Source organism: Notothenia rossii, assembly GCF_949606895.1.
Source record: "Notothenia rossii genome assembly, chromosome: 5".
NCBI lineage: Eukaryota > Metazoa > Chordata > Actinopteri > Perciformes > Nototheniidae > Notothenia > Notothenia rossii.
Window position 1 is genome coordinate 11,021,020 of NC_136903.1, and position 19,893 is coordinate 11,040,912.

A 19,893-nucleotide genomic window follows, 5' to 3' on the forward strand; every position below is an offset into this window, starting at 1 on the left:
TTAAATTACTTATATAGATAGATATTTAGCACTTTCTGATCAAATGTGTGTTAGTCATAATTGTATTAAAATGTTTATATATTATTTTGATTACTTATTTAATATACACTTACAAAATCTATTTGTATTTTCAAAGATATTTATAATGGGTAAAAGTACGTATGGTAAATAATAAAAGGTTTCCACCGGTGATACAAAACACCTTAATCTAAATGTCATGTATTCACATTAACACATTTTCCACAATCCAACATTTCCAGTCATTACATCATGCTAAAACACTTAAACTTTATCACAGTCCAAACATATTAACCCCAACAGAGAGGAGCAAAGTGTTCCTGAGTGGCCGTGGATAACATGAGTCATGTAAGCAGCGTTTTAACTGCCGGTCAGTGTGCTCCCCCACATGTTTCATGCATTAGGTTGCTAATTGTTAACTGTAAGGAGAGCAGAATAGACAAAGGTGTGGTTAACCAGATCACATTGACCTGCTTCTCCTGGGCTATCTCAAATCCAGTGGCGAGCCGTGACTTTTATACCTAGGCCCTCTGACCCCCACCCTCAAAAAAAATAAAAATAAAATAGTTATTACGTCACAGCGTATACTTCAGCGGAATATCAGAACAACGGCCCGCCCGGGGTGCAAAACGCATCAATGACAGCGACCCTCTACCACACAAAACAACACCTGTAAATAACCCAATTTGTGTTCTTTGAAATTGAAAAGGATATTGCATTGTGTTTGTTACTTTCGTTGCAGTTTTGTGTCTTAATTTTTTTTTGATGTAATTTGGCATGCTTTTATTTTGAAGGCAAGTTTACGCTGTTGACAGGAAGTTGTTGTTGCTATGGAAACAAGAAAAGCTTCAAAGCGGGCGGAACTTGTCATAAAGTCCGCGTACTGTCATTTGACATTACTCTCTCTTAACTTTACTATATCGTGGACCACCAAACAGTTCCTGTCTTCAAAGTAACTTGGACAGACGAGCTTCTTTCATTTAACCCTTCACATTCAAACAGAAACTGAATAGGCAGATTCGAAGGATTTATTTCTTTGGAAATGTTATTTTAAAAATGCAATTAAATCAAGTTATTTTGGTAAAACTAATGAAAAATATAACTAAAAACATTCTTTTTTTAAATATATTAAAAAATATATTTTTTCTTTTTTTTTAAATATTATTTTGTAGAATATCTTAGGCCCTCAGAGAGGGCCTAGAGGGCCTTAACGGCTCGCCACTGCTCAAATCAACCGCAGACAGCAAGCAGACCTCAGACGCCTCTCCTTTTGTTACTTTGAAGCTGAACCTAATACTGGAAAAAGCCGTACTAGATGTAATTAACGAGAGGGGAACTAGCATACTAATAAGAAGACTCCAAACAGAGCACTGTGGCAGAAAGTCAGACGCTTACCTAGATTGTTTCAGGATTTTTAACAGCTTTTAGGACTAAAATCAAAGTTTTGAAGTGTGGACTAACAAATATTTATGATTGTTAGGTTGATGTAGCTTTCCAACGTTTGTTTCTCTCTCAATTAAGAGCTAAATAAATGTTGCATTGTGTGTAGTGACCTGTGTTATACATGAGTGCTCCTTATAATCTTTATTTACTATAATTCAGTCTTTTAAGCCAGCTTGTCAACCTCTTTGGTCATCTGTAACCATTTCTATTCATTTAACACAGCTACCAAACTGAGATGAGTACACGGACAGGTACAAGAAGACAGGTACTCACACGAGGAAGTGGTAGAGGAAGCATCTCAGTCCAGCAGGCCTCTCCAGGAAGTTGTAAACATCACCCTGCATGCTCGTCTTGGTGTAAGGGCTCTTGTACTCTTTTTGATGATTTAGCATCCAGCTGGAACGAGGGAGAGGCGGAGGGACGGAGGTGATGGAGGGCTGGCTCTGTAAGGTCGGGCGGGCTGGGCTCAGTGGGTCCACTGGCGGAAAGGAGGAGATTCCAGATCTATTATTCCCGCCTGGGGGGTCCAGTAAAACTACAGGGTAGGGCCTTCTGTCCGGTGTAGTAGCCAGCAGGGCAGTACTAGTAGTCGTAGTGGAGGCTGCATCCATGTCCTGGTCCAGGCTGAGGCTGGTGCTGGTGCTGGCGTAACCGTTGGGACTGCTACTTATATAGGAGCTCCCCATCCTGCTGCCGTAGTCGCGTTGCACATGGCACGTCATGTGAAATGAGTTTGCTCGTCTCTCCCCCATGGTGCCGTTCAGAGTGGGCCCAAGGAGGATTTAAAAGTCCTGGAAAGTCCTGGAGGTTTCGACCAAGATAAAGGATGAGTCCTGTAGGATAAGACACCTAGCTAGGCATGGTTAGCTGCCCGCTGCAGACAGGAGGCTTCTGTGCTGCACTGCATGTCCATACCTGAAGAGGGAGGAGTGACAGGAGTTATGGAGATAGTATGTATAGCTAGGGCTTTGTTAATTTAGAATCCCTCATGAAAATACAAGACAATCTAAAGCAGCCTCCCTCTCCTCTGTCATCATCCTTCTGGACCTGTCTGCTGCATTCGACACGGTGAACCATCGGATCCTCCTTCGCACTCTCCAAGAACTTGGAGTTTCAGGCACTGCACTTTCCCTCCTCACCTCATACCTCAACGACCGCACCTACAGGGTTACTTGGAGAGGGTCCGAGTCCGACCCTTGTCAATTAACTACAGGGGTCCCTCAGGGCTCGGTTCTTGGTCCCCTCCTCTTCTCCCTGTACACAAACTCGCTCGGGTCTGTCATTAGCCCGCATGGTTTTTCATACCACTGCTACGCTGACGACACCCAACTAATTCTGTCCTTTCCCCGCTCAGAGACCCAGGTCGTCGCACGCATCTCTGCTTGCCTAGCAGACATCTCTCGGTGGATGTCTGCTCATCACCTCAAGCTCAACCTTGACAAGACTGAACTGCTCTTCCTTCCGGGAAAAGATTGTCCCACTCTTGACCTAACAATCAACATCGGCACCTCTGTTGTTTCCCCGACTCAGACTGCAAGGAATCTGGGTGTGACCCTAGATAACAAACTGTCCTTCACTGCAAACATCGCTGCTACAACCCGCTGCTGCAGATACACGCTTTACAACATCAGGAGGATACGTCCCCAGCTGACCCAGACATCAGCGCAGATTCTGGTCCAGGCTCTCGTCATCTCACGCCTAGACTACTGCAACTCCCTCCTGGCTGGTCTACCTGCATGTGCCATCCGACCTCTGCAGCTCATCCAGAATGCAGCGGCTCGTCTGGTCTTCAACCTTCCCAAATTCTCCCACACCACACCGCTCCTCCGCTCCCTTCACTGGCTTCCAGTAACTGCTAGAATCCACTTCAAGACACTGGTACTTGCGTACCATGCTGCGAATGGATCTGGCCCTTCCTACATCCAGGACATGGTTAAACCGTACACCCCAGCACGTGCACTCCGCTCTGCATCAGCCAAACAGCTCGCTGCACCCGCACTGCGAGGGGGACCCAAGTTCCCATCAGCAGAAACACGTGGGTTTGCTATCCTGGCTCCAAAATGGTGGAATGAGCTCCCCATTGTAATCAGGACAGCAGATAGCTTACAAATCTTCCGACGCAAACTGAAAACTCATCTCTTTAGACTCCACTTCGAGCGATAGAATTACTAACAAAGCACTTATATACTAATAAAGGGCTGGCTTTCTAAATGCCAGTTGAGTAGCACTTGAAATGTTTGGCTCTATGAAACCTGATGTACTTATATGATTCTGTTTTCTTAAAGGTTGTATCTTCCTGGTCGAATGCACTTATTGTAAGTCGCTTTGGATAAAAGCGTCAGCTAAATGCAATGTAATGTAATGTAATCTAAAGCTTAATGTGCTGAACCACTATTAAACTGTTTACAACTGCAATAGTTTATTTTGGCATCATCTTTTATATTTCACAATATTTCCAAACTGTTAAGATTTGTTGGGAGTAGCATAAAAGTAACCCACAAGGATATTAATGGTTTTGATAATTGTTTGGTTAATAGATCTTAACGCAAAATTTGAAGTTACTATTGAAGCAACTTCTTCTGTGACAGGTGGCATTCGAGCGTAGCAGAAATTATAATTTTCCTTCAAAATATCCTCATATTATAATCTGGAAAATAGGAAAGGTAATTCCCCTTTAGCATGCTACTTTTGAAATGTTGCCATACATGGATCAGAGAACTGTTGTGTTTAGGGCACTGATGCAGATTAAGCCTTTTCATTGTGTAACAGCCCTAGTTTTTACTCCAAGATATAGGCTATCTGCAGGATGTTGGCGCCATGAGGAGTCGATGTTTGCTAAATTAAAAAGTGGTGGAAAATAGAAGGGAATGCCATTTGTGTGAGTGATAATTAACAGTGGCATGTACACTTTTCGAAAAATGCTAATTCAGGGAGGCTATGACACTGTGATTTATGACCATGAGAAATACAAAAGTAAGAGGGTTTTAATATCCACAGAACAGAATAAATGTGTGTCAGAAACAGGTCAGCAGTCCATTTTCCGCTGCCTGCCTTTTTCTGAGGATTTACCACTGCTGCAGAACTTTTGCTTTGTCATTTATTGAAGTCAAAAACATGCCTAGTTTCCCCATCTGGGAAAGTAAAACAAATGCAGAACAGACACTCTGCTAACATTTAGAGAAAATAATCCACTGTTAACCAGCCAACATCTAATGTTAAGCCAGCGACACAGCTGCAATGTCACCTTCCCTGTAAGTGACACAAAACATGTCACATCAGAAAAGCTTAAACAATGTGCAAGCAGAGGAAAATTAGACTGATTAAACCTGGACACAGTTTGAGGCCACGTTAATGACTTTTTGGCAACTTGTCTCTGTTTTCTTCATTACAGTCACAGAGTGCAAGGTTAACACCTAGCACATTATTCATGCATGCAACACTGGTTCAACACTCCAAGCGATGCATGTTAATATTATTCAATACTTGATTACTTCGAAAACTGGTGTCATGGAGTTAACTAAATATGCAAATTATTTTTAAGTCATAATTGACTTCCCTAATCAAATCTATACCAACAATCACAGGAGCAGTGTACTGTGTGAATTGTTCAAAGGGAGCGAGCTATACATCAGTAACACATCCTAATGAATTATTGTGACTAATATCAGTTCCTAATGAACCTGTAACAAAGTATGGACAGTGTGAAAACTTGACAAAAACAGTTTCCATCTAGTCAAAGTGAATTGTACTCCTTGTATGAACAATTAATCAGTGTGTCAAAGGGAGGTAGGTGAGTCAGTATCTTCTCTGGAAAGACACTGAAACAGGTAGTGTGATTGATGACCGGATGTTGTCGCAAAGGATCGGAAAAAGTGTCATGGGACAAAAGAGGTAAGCTAATTGGAGGCAGCCACCCCCGTCCATATCTGTCCTCAACTAGGGGTGACCTGATGACAACAAACACACACGCTGCTGTATCCCTGAAGATAGAGTTTCTACCTTTAAAACCCACCTTCATGAGTGACACACACACAATGAACCGTCAGACACTCCTGAACCGACTTTGACATCTATCACTACTGAAAGGACAGGGTGTGGTTAAAACACAAATAATTATAATATTTAGATTGCACAGCCTGAAGAAACAAGTGTTACTCTTTGAATCTGCATAACTAACCTGTGTAAGCAGTAAACTAAATAACAGGTTTGTTTAATGACGCTGCATAATCAAGCACATGTAAAGTCAATATTTGCATCAATTAATGCTGTAGGCTACGTCACAGTTCGTGAGCTCTTAAAGAATTAGACTGAACAGCAAAACGATGTCAAGCTTAAGTGTCAAATCTTACCTTAAACTCCAGAAACACTCCTCAAGTTGTATTCGGTGATAAATATTAGGAAATTATTTCAGAAGACAGGAGAAAAGTTCGGATTTATTTCCTTTTTATAAAAAAATCCAAAGTTTTATCGAAAGAATAACTCAATTAAAAATAAGATTGAATTAATCTTACAGCGCTAAAATGTAAAATGGACATCATAAACACAGTAAGAAGCATAAGTCTCTCATCGGCTGCTGCCTGCAGGACTTGTCCCTTTGAAGTGCATCGCAGCCTGTGCATGGACTTATGCTGCGTTCAAGGAATAGGGGAATTTTTTGTGTCAGTTTACTATTCGTCTACTACAAAGTTGATACATTCAATGAAATATATTAAATGAATTATATTAGTGAAATATATTAAGTGAAAGGTGGGTCCTTCATCATAATACGATATTGTGGGCCTGTCTTGATAAGGGGTTGTGTGTCCAAATATAGTCATTTGAGTGCAATCGTTTTATTCTAGTTTATATTGAAACCTCATGGTGCATGATGACGAGTCTCTTTGAAGTTGTGTTAAATCCGATTAACATTGATATATATATATACACCTCGGCCAAAACAACAGGGGCCTTAACAGGGACTTGCAGACATGTTTTTGCCCCAAAGCCCGAAAAGAAGTTCAGAGAAAGTGCACTTTGTATCCTTAATGTAAATTGGGTACATACTACATAAAGTACACGTGTAGCCTAGTGTAACATCATGAAGACCAGGAATTAAACACTAGAATAGCAACACAACGTGATACAGTTCGACCAAGGAGTGTAAACAACACCAAATATGTATATTCCCATCATAAACTAGCTTGTATAAGCACGCTGATAGACATGTACACAACACAAACAAATATATTTGCAAATTTACCCCACATGCAGAATATTCTCTTGTTATGCTAGATCCGGTTGATGCAATTGTACCTCAATAAATACCACTAACATCCATGCTACTTCTTTAAATAGAAGTGAACTCAGTAGGTTTATCAACTTTCCATTGACCTTAAACATTTTAATTGTGTTCAACCCTTTTTATATATATCTAACAGGAAATCAGTCATGCATATGCCTCTGACTCTTGCGTTAACGTGGGTGGGTTTGCACGAAGTTTAGGGATAAACGTGAGCCTTGCTCCTTCGGAAATAATGAGGTTACATTTTCAAGCTTCTTTGAACGCACCACAAAAAGCAGCATCTGTCACACTTGCACGGTTGCAGCCTAAAATAAAATAAAGTACTCGTGTAAATACGGATGGAAAACAGTGACTTTCATTCATTTCAACAAAAATACTGATTTATATTTGAAATAAATTATAACAGGGCCGGATGAAGTCCCATTATAAATTACGAGCTGTTATTCCATACCTATGCTCACCTGTAAGAGGCGCTGAAAACTAGCTCTGCACCGTGATAACGTTTCGCAATTCGCCTTCTTGGTCCCTCACTGCACGCCGTAGTCATTGGGAAAACATGGCATCTCACACAAGTAAGGCATTTCTGTCCCTAGGTCGAATTCATGTTTCTGGTGTTGGACTCCAGAAATCACTGAGCAGAGCCACATACGCGACCGGTGTGTCTACACACACTGGAGGAGGAAATAAAGGTGAGTTTTTTCTGTCGCTGCTGAGAGACATACACACTCATTCGTGCTGCACGCCTAGCTAATGCATGGGTGCTGTTAACTAACCAAGGCCAAGTTATTGTCCCCATGTCCTTTGACAGTACATTTATATTAGCAGTCAGTGTCTTAACTTTAAATTAGACTCATCAGCTGTAATCACGGACAACCATATTTGTCAATTGTGTAATTTGATATGTATTGAGGCTTTATACATCCATGTTGGAGTTAGTTCAAGGGGTGTTTGTGTTGGCTCCTGTGTCTATTCATATTGGCAGTAACAAGATGACATCCTATCTTCCAAACATTATCTACCCACCCTCAGTAATCATACTTAAAATAAGTAAAAAGACAGAAGCATGCTCTAGAAACGGGATATAAATCTAAAATAACTGTAATACTATTAGGCTGTTTACTAGTGCTTCCTGCAGTTAAGTTATGTTGGATATTAGTTAATCTGCTGATGTGCTATTCTTGTTGATTTAAATCTTAATCCCTAATGTTTGTTTGGTCTACCTTCACAAAACAAGCAAATTCAATGTTCTTTCATAAAAGGCTGCACATGCTCACCATTTAAAAGCTGGGGGGGATCTTGGGGATTTTAGGTATGTTTCTTTGAAAAACTGCGTAATTACATAATGGTTGGCTATTATTTTTCTGTATATCAAAAAATCTATTTGCAAATTAACAAACACACTTTTGTGGCTCTTTACAGCAAAAGATCATAATGATAAATAAAACAGTTTCAATGTACATCATACTATGAAATACACCTTTCACATACACCTTACGTACATGGTATCCTGAAGTAAGTGCAATGTTGAAATACAAGTAATACAAAATAAAGTAAACACTATAAATAAATATAACAGTGTTAGCAGCATGAAACGCATTGCTGTTACCAAATGTAGTATTTCAATCAATCAATGAAGTTTATTTGTGTCTTAACTGGAAATATTTTATATTTCAGGTCACTCTGATAGAGGCGGTCAACGTAAAGGAATCACCAAAAGAAACAGGAGGACTGTAAGTCTGCATCTTTTCCAAGATGAAGGTTCACATATTTGACACGTATCATCATTAATCTGCAATAAACGGTCACAGATCTTCTGTTGTAAAGCCTCCCTTTGTGTTTTCGTATCAGCAAGGGGAGCCCAGGACAGTTAAGATGTTGGTGGATCAGGACTGGACGTCTGTTTATCCCACAGCCACCCCCTTCAGACCGAGCGCCGTCCCGCTGCCGGTGAGGATGGGCTACCCCACGAAGGGAGGCGTCCCTCCAGGGAAGAAGGGCAACTTGGAACTGATCAAGGTTGGACCTCTTTTATCTTTTTAAAGACACTTTTATTGAAGCAAAAATAAACATGTTTTCATATAGAACATGAGAGAAACATGAGACTCTCTACCACCACCCATCCCAACCACCGCTGATAGACATGTCTCCCTTATACTAAAGTAGAAACTAATCAAATGACCAAGGAGTGAATTTCTAATGTATATCCTTTGAGTAGACAATTAAAGCATTTGCATAATACTTTACGATAGCCACCGGGTTGAAAGATAGTAATAAACGCTTTATCCAAGCTGTACCAGCAAGTTAAATTACATTTACTTTTGATGGTTCTCATTTAGTCCAAGTGTGTCTCCCACGATCCAGACCTTATCAGTTGGATGACATTTAGTTGGGTTTTTGTCCAAAGGCATTCTAACATCTATTTTGAGATGTCATTGTCAATTATTAAGTGCATTTTAATGTTGGGTTTTACATCACTGACAATTGGGAAAGGCATTCTGGTGTGTTTGTGCAGTCTGTGTGGATTTTAATAAGTTATATGAAGTATGTCATTGTGTTAGTCTATGTTTGGTTGAGAATATTACAGTCCTAATTGCATTCACGATGTAGTTTTCTTTTTTAATCATCAAATCAAGTAACCATTTAGAATAAGCTCAGACCTCATTAACAACATGTATCCACACGGCACAAGGATACATTTTTGCAGTTTTCGAATATTGGGCCCAGAATTAAGTTGTAGGGTTATTTTTGCACGAGTTGAATAAGATTAAAATCTGCTACAGGCTCAATCTGTCCACACACACTTGACAGTGGGCTGTTTCTGTTTACCTTGGCATTTACTTCCTGGTATTCATTATGAAGAGTTAATTGCAGCCTAGCAGGAGTATTGGAGCACTTTTTGCTCTGACCTGCGGCTCTGTTTCTGTCCCCGGATTACTGAGCTGCTGTGACCAGACACCAGCTGCTCCATCTGGACTGCAGCCACAGCAGATCCACTACACCCCCCCCCCCCCCCCCCCCCCTCCCTCACCCCACCCCACAGCTGGATCACTGCCCCCAGCCTAACGATATTGATTTCATTATTTTGCTCTGCCAAGAGGGCTTAACTGCTCTTGGTTTTTGACGCTTTAAATGTTTTTAAAAAAAAATTAAAACGTGTATGTTTCTCGTTTGTCTAAACATGCTAGTTGTATGATCTATACACATTTCAATTTGATCTCAATTTAGTTTAGTTTTCCTCTTTGTGTTCTGTGAAATTAAACACCAGTTTATTCTGAAATCTAATCTATTCTTAAATCATCAATTTGTAGTTATGAAAGCTGTTTGTCTGAATTTTGCTTTCCACTTTCTAAATGAATATATTATTACTGCAGGACCTTTTTTTATGTTGTTGTTTGTATGAATAGCTGTGAATTTTAAACCTTTCTATGTCTTTCTCATTTCTTTCAGATTCCAAATTTTCTGCATTTGACACCGGTGGCCATCAGGAAACATTGTGAAGCTATGAAATGTAATTTAAATTTGAATTATTGTTTTATTTTGTTGTGATGTGTAGCAGCACATAATATTGACTTTAATACATATATAAGCTGAGTCAGTGTTTTTAATATTCCTTTTCTCTGCTGTCAGCCTTCTGTACAGAGTGGCCCTCTGCCTTGGGCACTGACGCCAAATGTGACGAGCACTTCCCCGTCAAAGTGGAGAGCACAGACTACATGTCCGCAGCCCCCTCCCTCAGAAACCCCTCCGCTCGGGTTGTTCATCTCAGAGTGAGTCCCCCTGCTTTTCCAATCCTTTAACGTTTCTATAAATATGTTCTGACCTCAGCTCTACCTGATGAACTGCAGTTCACAGATGTATAGAAAGTCATGTGCACAGAAGCCTGACATGAAAAATGAGATTAGAGATTTACAGCGATGCATAATCACCAGCTGACATCATGATTTATCTAGGGAGACGCTCTTTGTCCATTGACCTAAAACCTAAGAAATTATGCCATCAAGTCGGCAGAGATTATAACCATAAAAGCATATTCAACATGTGCTCAAGCTGTTGTGTTAGTTTAACATCCTTGCGAATGGGTTTGTCAACAAAACATACATCACTGACATATATGTTGGGACATTTTAATATTTCTCTTAATCCCCGCTACCACTAATCCAGCCATGTGCAATCTGCCTCGAGAAACATACATGTAAACACATAACCACCATAAGCCATGAAACTAATACTCAACCTTATGAATATACTAAAGAATGAACAAGAAGTAAACAAATTAAACATAGGCTGGCCAGTTAAAATTCGATATAACACATTTAGCAATGGCATATACATTTAGGGATGGTCAACAAAAAGTAGATCCTTGGCGTAATGTAGCTAATATTTTTTATATTATCATCACATTACCTTCGTGTGTAGGTGTAAGCTTTATGTTTTAAAGTTTAACAGGATCTTAGAATATGGAAGAACAGATCAAAACACTATTTTCTGTTTGGTGGCGGGACAGCCAAATAAAATGTATTCTTTCTATTCTGTTTTGGGTTTTATTTTAGCGTTCTGCAAAACATCTTTCCCTCCTCTCAGCTCTAAAACATGAAATCAAGCTTGATAACACAGACTCATAGCAATCAAAACTGCCTGTGACAAATCTGTCATTTTCTAGGTGGATTTTTTCTCCAGCAGTAATCACCAGCCATCTGCTCCACTGACACGCCGCCTTAGATTATATCAGCATGCTAGGAATTATTCAGACATTAATCCAGGTGGATTAGGCAAAACAAATAGATCAGAGGGCAAATCTCACACAGTTTCAGCTTCACAAAAACTCCTTCAGTTTTTAAACGTAAGCAGTAAAATGTTCTTCTGTGGAATTGTTGGAAAGAACATCTTTCAGAATAGACATGTCAACAGTTGTCTTTTAGATGAAGTTTTGTTGCTTCATACAAATTATTCTAAATCAAAGCTACGGAAAAAAATCAATCATGAAATAATCTCAGATTTTCCTTCATCCATTGTGAGAGGGACTTAAGGGTTTCTTTGAGTGTTAAAGCTGGGATTTCATCTGTATAGTGCTTTTAATCAACACAGTCAAAACTCCATGTAGCTTAAATACAAATAGTCTGGATTGTGGTTTTATTATGTCTACGGTATAGAGTTTCAGACCGGAGGTATAGTACATCATGAAATCACATCTGCCCCTAATCGTATTCTTAGTTTATTTCTCTTTACATCACAAAGCTTACAAAACAAGTGCTCTAACGGTACGTCCACACAGCGGCTTAGGAAAAAGCTTGCCGGCGGGCGTGTCCGAAGCTCGACCAACAACCAATCACATGAATCTCCCGCCCCTGACACACAAGCAGCGGTTTGATTGGCTAGAGCTTGTACTGGCATATGATTTGATTGGCTGACGCTTCCACCGAAAGCTTCAGAAGATTCAAAAGTTGAACATTGCTCAACTTTTGAAGCCTTTTTTTTTTTTATAAATGTTTTATTGAACTTTTTAAAAACATACAAAAGCTCGGTGAGGATATCAACAACTTATCAACATAAGTGCAAGACATTCATTCACAATAAGACAAAAAAACATAAATAATACATCCAATAAGAGCCAGGGGGAGAGAAAAAAAGCATAAAGGCACAAAAACATTTAAGAGGCTTTAAGCTTACTTACAATAATAACCATTTGGAAATGTCATTGCAAATCTTTATAGACATGTTACAAGATTGTATTTTCCTAAGGGACATAAAAAAGGACTTGAACTCATTTATGAATAAGGGAAAGGAGGGCTTGCCTCCTCTCCATTTACCCAAAATAATAATTATATTTACCAAATCAGATATGGGAGAGTCCAAATTATCAATATAATATAAAATGTGATATATTTTGAAGGCCGGAATATTTGTTAATTTAAATAACAACCAATCTCTCACATTCGACCAAAACAATTCAGAAAAAAAAACTTTTGAAGCCTGAGATGCCTGGAAATCTCCGCTTTGCTTCCCACAATGCAGTTCGGCGAAAAGTGAGGCAAAGTGACGTCACCCCATTCAAAGTGAAGGGGCAGAAGCGTTGGAAGATTTTTTTTAACGCTGCTGTGTGGACGTACCGTAACTGTTTCTCTAGTAATAATCCACTTATCTCGTTGCCATCGCAGGTAAAACTGTCCAGTTTAAATCTGGATGACCATGCCCGCAAGAAAATGCTCAATCTAGTTCGAGACAGATACTGCAAGGACACCGATATCCTCTCCATCACAGCTGAGCGGTAAACACCCCTTCTTTAGGGTTCATAATACTAAATAAAGTTGTCAAGACATTTAATAATTCACTTCTTTTTGTCTTTTCCTCCCTCCCTCCACCAGCTGCCCACTGAGGAAGCAGAATCATGAGTATGCCATGTACCTGCTAACTGTCCTTTACCACGAGTCTTGGGTGAGCAGAACATATTCTCTTTTTTCTCTACTTTGCTCCGTCCCCTTACCCATTTCTGTGCTTACTAAAGATGACATCGTGCAGATACATCCGTCTCTCACTTGAACTGTTAACCTTCTCTCCTTTCAGTGCGTGTGCCCTTTTTAAAGGTTTAGTTTTTGCACACATAAGACTGCAATAATCCGGATAAAGAAGGAAATAGGAAATAAGCGGTCAAGTATTATACAAGCAACTTCCTTTCTACATAAGGAGTCAAATTTAGAAAAAAAGCGTATCCATCTCAAGCTCTGCACTTGATATATTATGTGATATTGGTCATTAGCCAAGTTATTACTTTAACTAAACATGTAAATTCCTCTGTCATCTAAACAATAATGCATTTGGATTATAGTGGTATAGTTAGCAGGGAGACTACTTGTATGCCTATGAACTGCACAAAATATTATATACAATTATTTTGTGATTAAAATGTTTTTTTGGATGAACGATGTGTACAGTAAAATGTATAAATAAAGTTGTATTGAATTCAATGGTAAAGCCTTGAATTTACAGTTTAGTTTTAATGAAATGTCACTAAACTGGCATAATGGTCTGGACTAAGAAAAATAGTATTTACAATATATTTTGGGAATAAGACGTTCCTTTAAAAAAAAAAGTTTGTAAGAATATAATATTACAAAGATTACCTTCCTGTAAAGATTTGTTGTATTCCTTTATCTGTATCTCCGGTGACATTTACATATGGTAAGCGACATGGCCAAGTTGCTTTTTTACCAGGGAGCCGTTGTCCATCTTGCTCTGCGATCTGAGAGACCCATTAGGGAGGAATCAGCCTTGAATGGGCAGGAGGGACGGCAAACAGCAGCATTGTCCCGCTGACATTTCTCCACAGATTAAGGGAAAACAAACTCCCCTATCAGGTGTTGACCCTGATACTCTTAATTCACACTAAGCCAGCCAGGTCATCCGCTCAGGCACAGCGATCATGAATTTGCAGCCAGATGCATAAAAGAAAATGACTCTCTTATTGTGCAACCTTTGCCTTTCGGGACCTATTCCCGTTATGGCTTAGTCACATTTTGAAAAAACTAATTCTCTCAGTTGGGAAAGGTGTCCGAGCCAGGAAGCTGAACACCGTGCGCTGCCCTTTTGGACACACAATGGAAGGCACAGTGCTTGTCCAGCAGGCTGGTGGAAGCTGTGAGCATAGTGTAGCGTTCAGGTTGTAATGCTAGCCCACAAAGAGGCCAATTGTTAGCAGCCACTGAGGTGATTGTATCTCCCACTCAGGGAGACGGACCTACCCTGCTAATTCTATTTTGTGCTAATCCAGGCCAGCGCTGGGCTGAGTGCTCCGAGCAGCTCCAGTGTGCAGAGGAGTCAGACTCCAGAGGCACTCCACCTGCGTTTCTGAATCCATACCCAACAAGTTTTCCCGAACTAAAAATATAAATGTTATTTGGCAAGTAATCGGTTGTTCTGTCTGTTGACCAAACGACTTGATAATGAATACAAGTTCAGACATGGTGTCACTGCTGATAACGCTCTGTATTATTTAATATAGCATACTGTATGAAAGCCAAAACAGCATCGGGAAGAAGGTTGGAACGCACAACTTAAAACTTAAACTCAGTGCTAAGCTTTCTCTTTGTAAATCAAATGTAGTAAGGTTTTTTTTTTTTCATGAACTAATAAGAACGTAAATGTACGTTTTTAGTTGCCATTTAACCAATAGAAGCCACTTTAATTTACGAGACTGTCTTATTATTGACTTTTGCTCTTTGATCAAGTAATTATCATATCACTGGTTTGATGGAATGCTTCATTAGTAAAATAATCCATAGCCTAAGACTAATGCTACTGTTTAGTAGGCCTTCATTTTGTCAAAGGAAGCTCCTGATCTATCCCCGAAAAGCTACTTCTCCTCCCTCATTAAGGCCTGAACGTAGTCAGACGGGATGTTATGTGGATCAGATATGTACAGCGGTAATGATGGTCATTAACCTCAAACACCTGCAGAGCAGCGGGGCTTTAAGCTGCCGCACAATGGGCCGTGTTGTTCTCAAGGGAATGTGATGACAGTTAGACGGGCAGCGGAGGGGGCACTACGTATAGAGAAATACTATCTCTGTGAGAGGAGCATCAAAGAAGTGACCAAGGACCCTCATATTTAACATCTGGGGCCTTACTGTGTTCCAAACTAGACTCAGCCACACAAAATGTAATGTGTCAAAATTGCTGTAACACACACACACACATACATTTCAAATTGAAGTGAATATAATGTGTCCTATTTTTCTCATTCATCAGAAAACCGAGGCCTGGGAGGCTGAGAAGACCGTGGCGGACATGGAGGACTACAGCTGGGAAGAAAGCCCGTCCCAAAAGAACATCCTAAGCATGTTGGTACGCATGAAAGTGGCCGGAGAAGGAGAGGAAGAGGAAGTACGAGAGCAGCTGCTGGGAAGAAAAGAGGTGCAGGAGTACAAGAACTCTGTCACGAGGCTGAGGAATGAAGGAGAGAGCGAGAGCACCATTCTGCAGTACAAAGAGGCCGTGAAGAAAGTGCTCAACCTGTAATACAGCTTTATGTACAAATGTATTTACATGAACATGGTGAAAATAAGCAGCAGGGACCACAAAAAACGTGTCATTTTGGATTCCATCTATGTTCAATTAACACAAACACGAGATTACTGTACCAATATAAGGACATCATCAATGGTCTCAACTAATGTATTCATTTTCCAAAATACTGTCGAATCAGGCGTATGATGTCGTCTTTATTACAACAAATAAAAGCCTAATGTAAGCGGTTGTTAAGTGTTCTGCCTTTGAAGTTTGTATGCTTGATGATTAAAGCGTTTCTGTAATGAAAGCCCCATTCAGTCGGATCCAATCCCAACATCCAGCTCTCCTCACTGTCAGGTCGACGAGTGGCACCCCAGTGAAAGGATGCTTTCAGCAGCAGGTTGTTGGAAGGTACCTCGCCCTTCTTTAGGCGTTTTGGTCCCTGGTTCGGTACTTCTAGGTCGGAAGTAACCCAACGCACTGAGGATATGTGCTGGACTGAAGGAGGGTTAAACACTGAAGCCCAGCAGGCAAAAAGTAGTCCCATCATTGCACATTGTTTACAATCTGAATTTAATTGTAGTTGTCCTTTTTTCTTGGAAGCCCCCCTTAAGTCCCACTTACACAACTTGACAAAGTTCCTGCGGTGTGGCATCAACATCCTTTTAAACTCATTGAAGTACATCAGAATGTAGGACAGCCCAATGGTTTTCATATCGTCTTTCTTCAGGCAATTTCCTGCGGTCAAATGCGTTGGCTCAGTTTCTTCTGTCAAATGTCATCGCGTCCCAAGTGAGTCCAAAATCATAGCAACTGTTTATTTGGTCATCTCATCAGACACACTAAATATCTCTGCCTGTTTAGCTCATATATGGAATTGTAACCTCTCTGTATCAGTGGACAGTAACTACAGTGTTATCCCTATCTGTTTAAAATGAAGTAAAAGCTGTTAACTCAGCACAATTTTAGAAAAATAGCGGTGCAAATGTAAAATTGTCAAATATCTCTTCATCCTGGATTCCTTCATTAAATACATTGCCATAACAAAGTAGAAATGTCAGTTGTATCTTTGTGTTGTCTTGGCGCTGCTTTCTCTGACCAGCACGTACTTTATCAGACGCATGGAGCCACTCTTCCCTCTCCACGACGTCCGGTACCGTCCCATCCTCTTCCTCTGACCCCTCCAGCTCACCACCAGCAGGATGGAGCAGCAGCAGCTCAGCAGCACCGTGATGAAGACGGCCACTGCAACCAGCAGGGTGTGAGCCGCTACATGCCACCCAGACCCCAAACCCCCGATGGTGTCCTCTCCGCTGACACCATGGTCTTCCTCACCGCCCGCAGTGTGGTTCCTCACCGCGCTGCTCTTCGTGTCGTTGGAGGATTGCTTGCTGCTCTCTAAACTGCCCATAAGAGACGTGGAAGTTGGGGGGGTGGTGGCCATCTGAGAGAAGGTGGTGGGGGGTGTGGAGGGCTGTGCATGTGTGGTAGAAAAGGCAGGAGTGGTCTTGGGATTGTAAGGGATGAGTGGGGTTGTTGTGATGGGTGAAAGAGGCGTAGTGAAGCTGGGTGCAAGAGGAGAGGTGGAGGTGGTGGGGATTGTTGTTTGTGCATTGTTCTCTGAACCTAGAGGAGTCTGTGGAGTGGAGGACAGGGCAGTGGTAGTTGTGGGAGCTGTAGAAGGCTCACTGGTGCTCTGCTGCGTGGGGGTGTTGATGGTGGGCGCTCTGCTTACTGTGGTGGGGGGAGCATCTGTGGGTGCTGGAGTCAGAGGCTGTACAGCGGGCGGAGGTGGATGGATGAACTGCCGTTTGTCAGGTGGAAGCAGCTCTGAGGCGTTGCCTCGACTGTAGTGGTGCGGTAACACACGGACATTAGAGGTGAAATATTTCCCAAACACCAACAGGTCAGGATCCGCACCTAGGGAACAAGACACAGATTTGGGTCTCTTGTCTTTGTTGTATTTTACATTTGTGATGTCATACTAAACATACTGGCTTTTTAAAAATGTGAGTAACATTTTTAACATAAAAAAATCAGCCAGGCTACTTTTCTTAAATAAACATTTATTTTAATATTATTATTTTAATCAGAACAAGAAGTCATTCTAAGTCTGTGGTGGAAGATGTGGTTCCATATCCTTTACTTAATGTTATATTGGATGACAATTTCATGCTTTAGTATGTCAGGAGCATTTTATGGTTGCTCATAAAGGCAGTAATAATTCTAACTATAGGGTAATTACAGAGCTAACAATTATTTCATGACATGATCACAATAATCTAAAGTGTTCTCTGAATGTAATGAAGAGTTATGTACAATAATAACATCTAAAATACAGAAGTCTAATAGTATGAAGTTGCAGAAAATGTACTTATTTCCCATAAATATTAGGTCTAGCTCTAGCCAATGTATTGCAGCATTTGTATGTCTTGCGGTGAAAACTTTTCTAGAGTAGGTGATAGGCTCTGGCTGTAGCTGTAGTCTATATACTAAGGAGACATATTCTGAAAAATATATCAAACCACAATAGAAGATGACTAAATTACAGGAATTTTCAGTATTCACCTTTTACTTGACTTACCCTTAGTGATATTGTACAGAACAACGTTGCCTCTGTGGCTGAGGATGCAGCTCTCCAGCGTTGGACAGTGCAGGTGGAAGCAGTTCACGTTTTCTTGAGTTGTATCATAGTGAAATATTGCCAGATTGCAGGAAACTGTCAGAGGAAAGGCAATACAATTAGCTTAGATGATCGGTGGAGCGGGCATAGTAGCCTACAAAAGAACAAAAAGTCACAATATTTAAAAATGTGTGTGGTTTATGAAGCATTACTCACAGTTTCTCGTGAGGCAACAGGTGCGGCTGCATTTCAGCGCGGTCTCCTCCTGGTAGGACTTGAGAAGCTGCGCACCTCTCCGCTGAGACTCCTCGATGTTGATGAAAATCCCGGGAAAACGTCGGATCCAACAGTTCTTATAATAAGAGGTCGGCGAGCACCTCGACTCGGTGTGGCACGCCAGACTCAAAACCGTCAGCAAACCCCATGTGACATTCATTGCGCGTAATGTAAATCAGACCATGTTAAATTACAATCTGGACGCAGCAACGACATATCTGTGGAGCTGATTGCTGGGAGATGACAGGCATGAAGTTGAACCAGAGGTCTGGATCTACCTGAGCCAGTCCCTCTGCAGGTGTGTCACTGCTACGCACCTGGTGAAGGAGGTGGGGGGGACCCAGGTGTCCAGGAGGAACCACGGTATAGATAGAGGCCGAGTCGCGCAATAGAAGACTTCATTTTTTACAGAAAAGGCACCTTCTACAACATTATATATTTTATTTTGAACGCAATCAAAACTTTACTGTGGCAAATAAAACAAATCTGCCAAGCTTTAAACTCTTACATGTCATGGTATAATATGGTTGGACACTAACAGGAACACATTAAATAATAGTCGAATATTTTAGCAAATATATATCAAACATGTATTTAATAAATATAACCAGGTGATCATTTACAGATGACTAGTTGTCTTGAAAATATTTTTAAAAAAATACATTTTAAGGACCTCTTGTCCATTGTATCTTTAACCAATTACATGGGAAGTATATTTCTGACCAAAAATTCTAAAATACTAGGCTGTTTCTGGGTAAAAAATCAAATGAACCTCCAATCTCTGTAGAGCTCATGTATTTATCTAATTTCTGATGCGTTTTCAAAGCAATGGTTTGCAGTATTGTTAATTTGGAATGCAGGTAATGGTTTCTCTTATTTTGTCGACCTCTCTTTTGAGTCTTACAAAAATCTCATATCGCCAGACTTTTTACCTTCTGTGAGAGGGTTGGACATATTGCTTATGGCTGTAAGCATCTCTTTGACCTCGATGAAAACAGACCTTGTTTTTTCTCAGCAATTTGAGAGGGGATTGCCATAATTAGAGCAACCTACCTGAATTATTTCAATTGGGATTATCAGAATAAACCTTGCGATCTATGGCATTTTAATTTCTTCACCTATTGGACCGTTTACCTTACCTTTTGTGAGCGTGTCTCTCCATTGCAGGGACACATTCTCACTTTACACCTGGGAGTTGAAAGCACATGTTCCGAGTTCAGGTTATAGGCTTCAATTTGTATATACTCCT

At 40.6% G+C, this 19,893-nt stretch overlaps 3 protein-coding genes across 4 annotated transcripts in view; 1 reads left to right on the forward strand and 2 right to left on the reverse strand.

The window, feature by feature from the left end:
• The window catches only part of kcnq1.2 (potassium voltage-gated channel, KQT-like subfamily, member 1.2), a 166,586-nt gene extending 160,658 nt beyond the window's left edge, over window positions 1–5,928 (reverse strand). For both annotated transcript variants that reach the window (XM_079679904.1, XM_079679905.1), the window contains exons 1-2: window positions 5,811–5,928; window positions 1,735–2,376 (exon numbers count right to left, since the gene is read on the reverse strand). In XM_079679904.1, the coding sequence (XP_079536030.1) occupies window positions 1,735–2,213 (479 nt within the window). In that variant the 5' untranslated portion in view covers window positions 2,214–2,376; window positions 5,811–5,928. The remainder of the gene's footprint in view (window positions 1–1,734; window positions 2,377–5,810) is intronic.
• A 1,338-nt stretch (window positions 5,929–7,266) lies between these two features.
• mrps35 (mitochondrial ribosomal protein S35) lies at window positions 7,267–15,992 on the forward strand. Its single transcript, XM_079680817.1, has 8 exons — window positions 7,267–7,431; window positions 8,417–8,472; window positions 8,591–8,758; window positions 10,190–10,250; window positions 10,370–10,509; window positions 12,898–13,007; window positions 13,105–13,174; window positions 15,485–15,992. The coding sequence occupies exons 1-8, from the start codon at window positions 7,299–7,301 to the stop codon at window positions 15,752–15,754; spliced, it is 1,008 nt and encodes a 335-aa protein (XP_079536943.1). The 5' UTR covers window positions 7,267–7,298; the 3' UTR covers window positions 15,755–15,992.
• Window positions 15,993–16,130: 138 nt separating this feature from the next.
• mansc4 (MANSC domain containing 4) lies at window positions 16,131–18,804 on the reverse strand (the record flags this gene model as incomplete). The annotated part of the gene is made up of 3 exons (XM_079680816.1): window positions 16,131–17,665; window positions 18,330–18,464; window positions 18,585–18,804. The coding sequence occupies 3 exons, from the start codon at window positions 18,802–18,804 to the stop codon at window positions 16,803–16,805; spliced, it is 1,218 nt and encodes a 405-aa protein (XP_079536942.1). The 3' UTR covers window positions 16,131–16,802.
• Window positions 18,805–19,893: the final 1,089 nt, after the last annotated feature.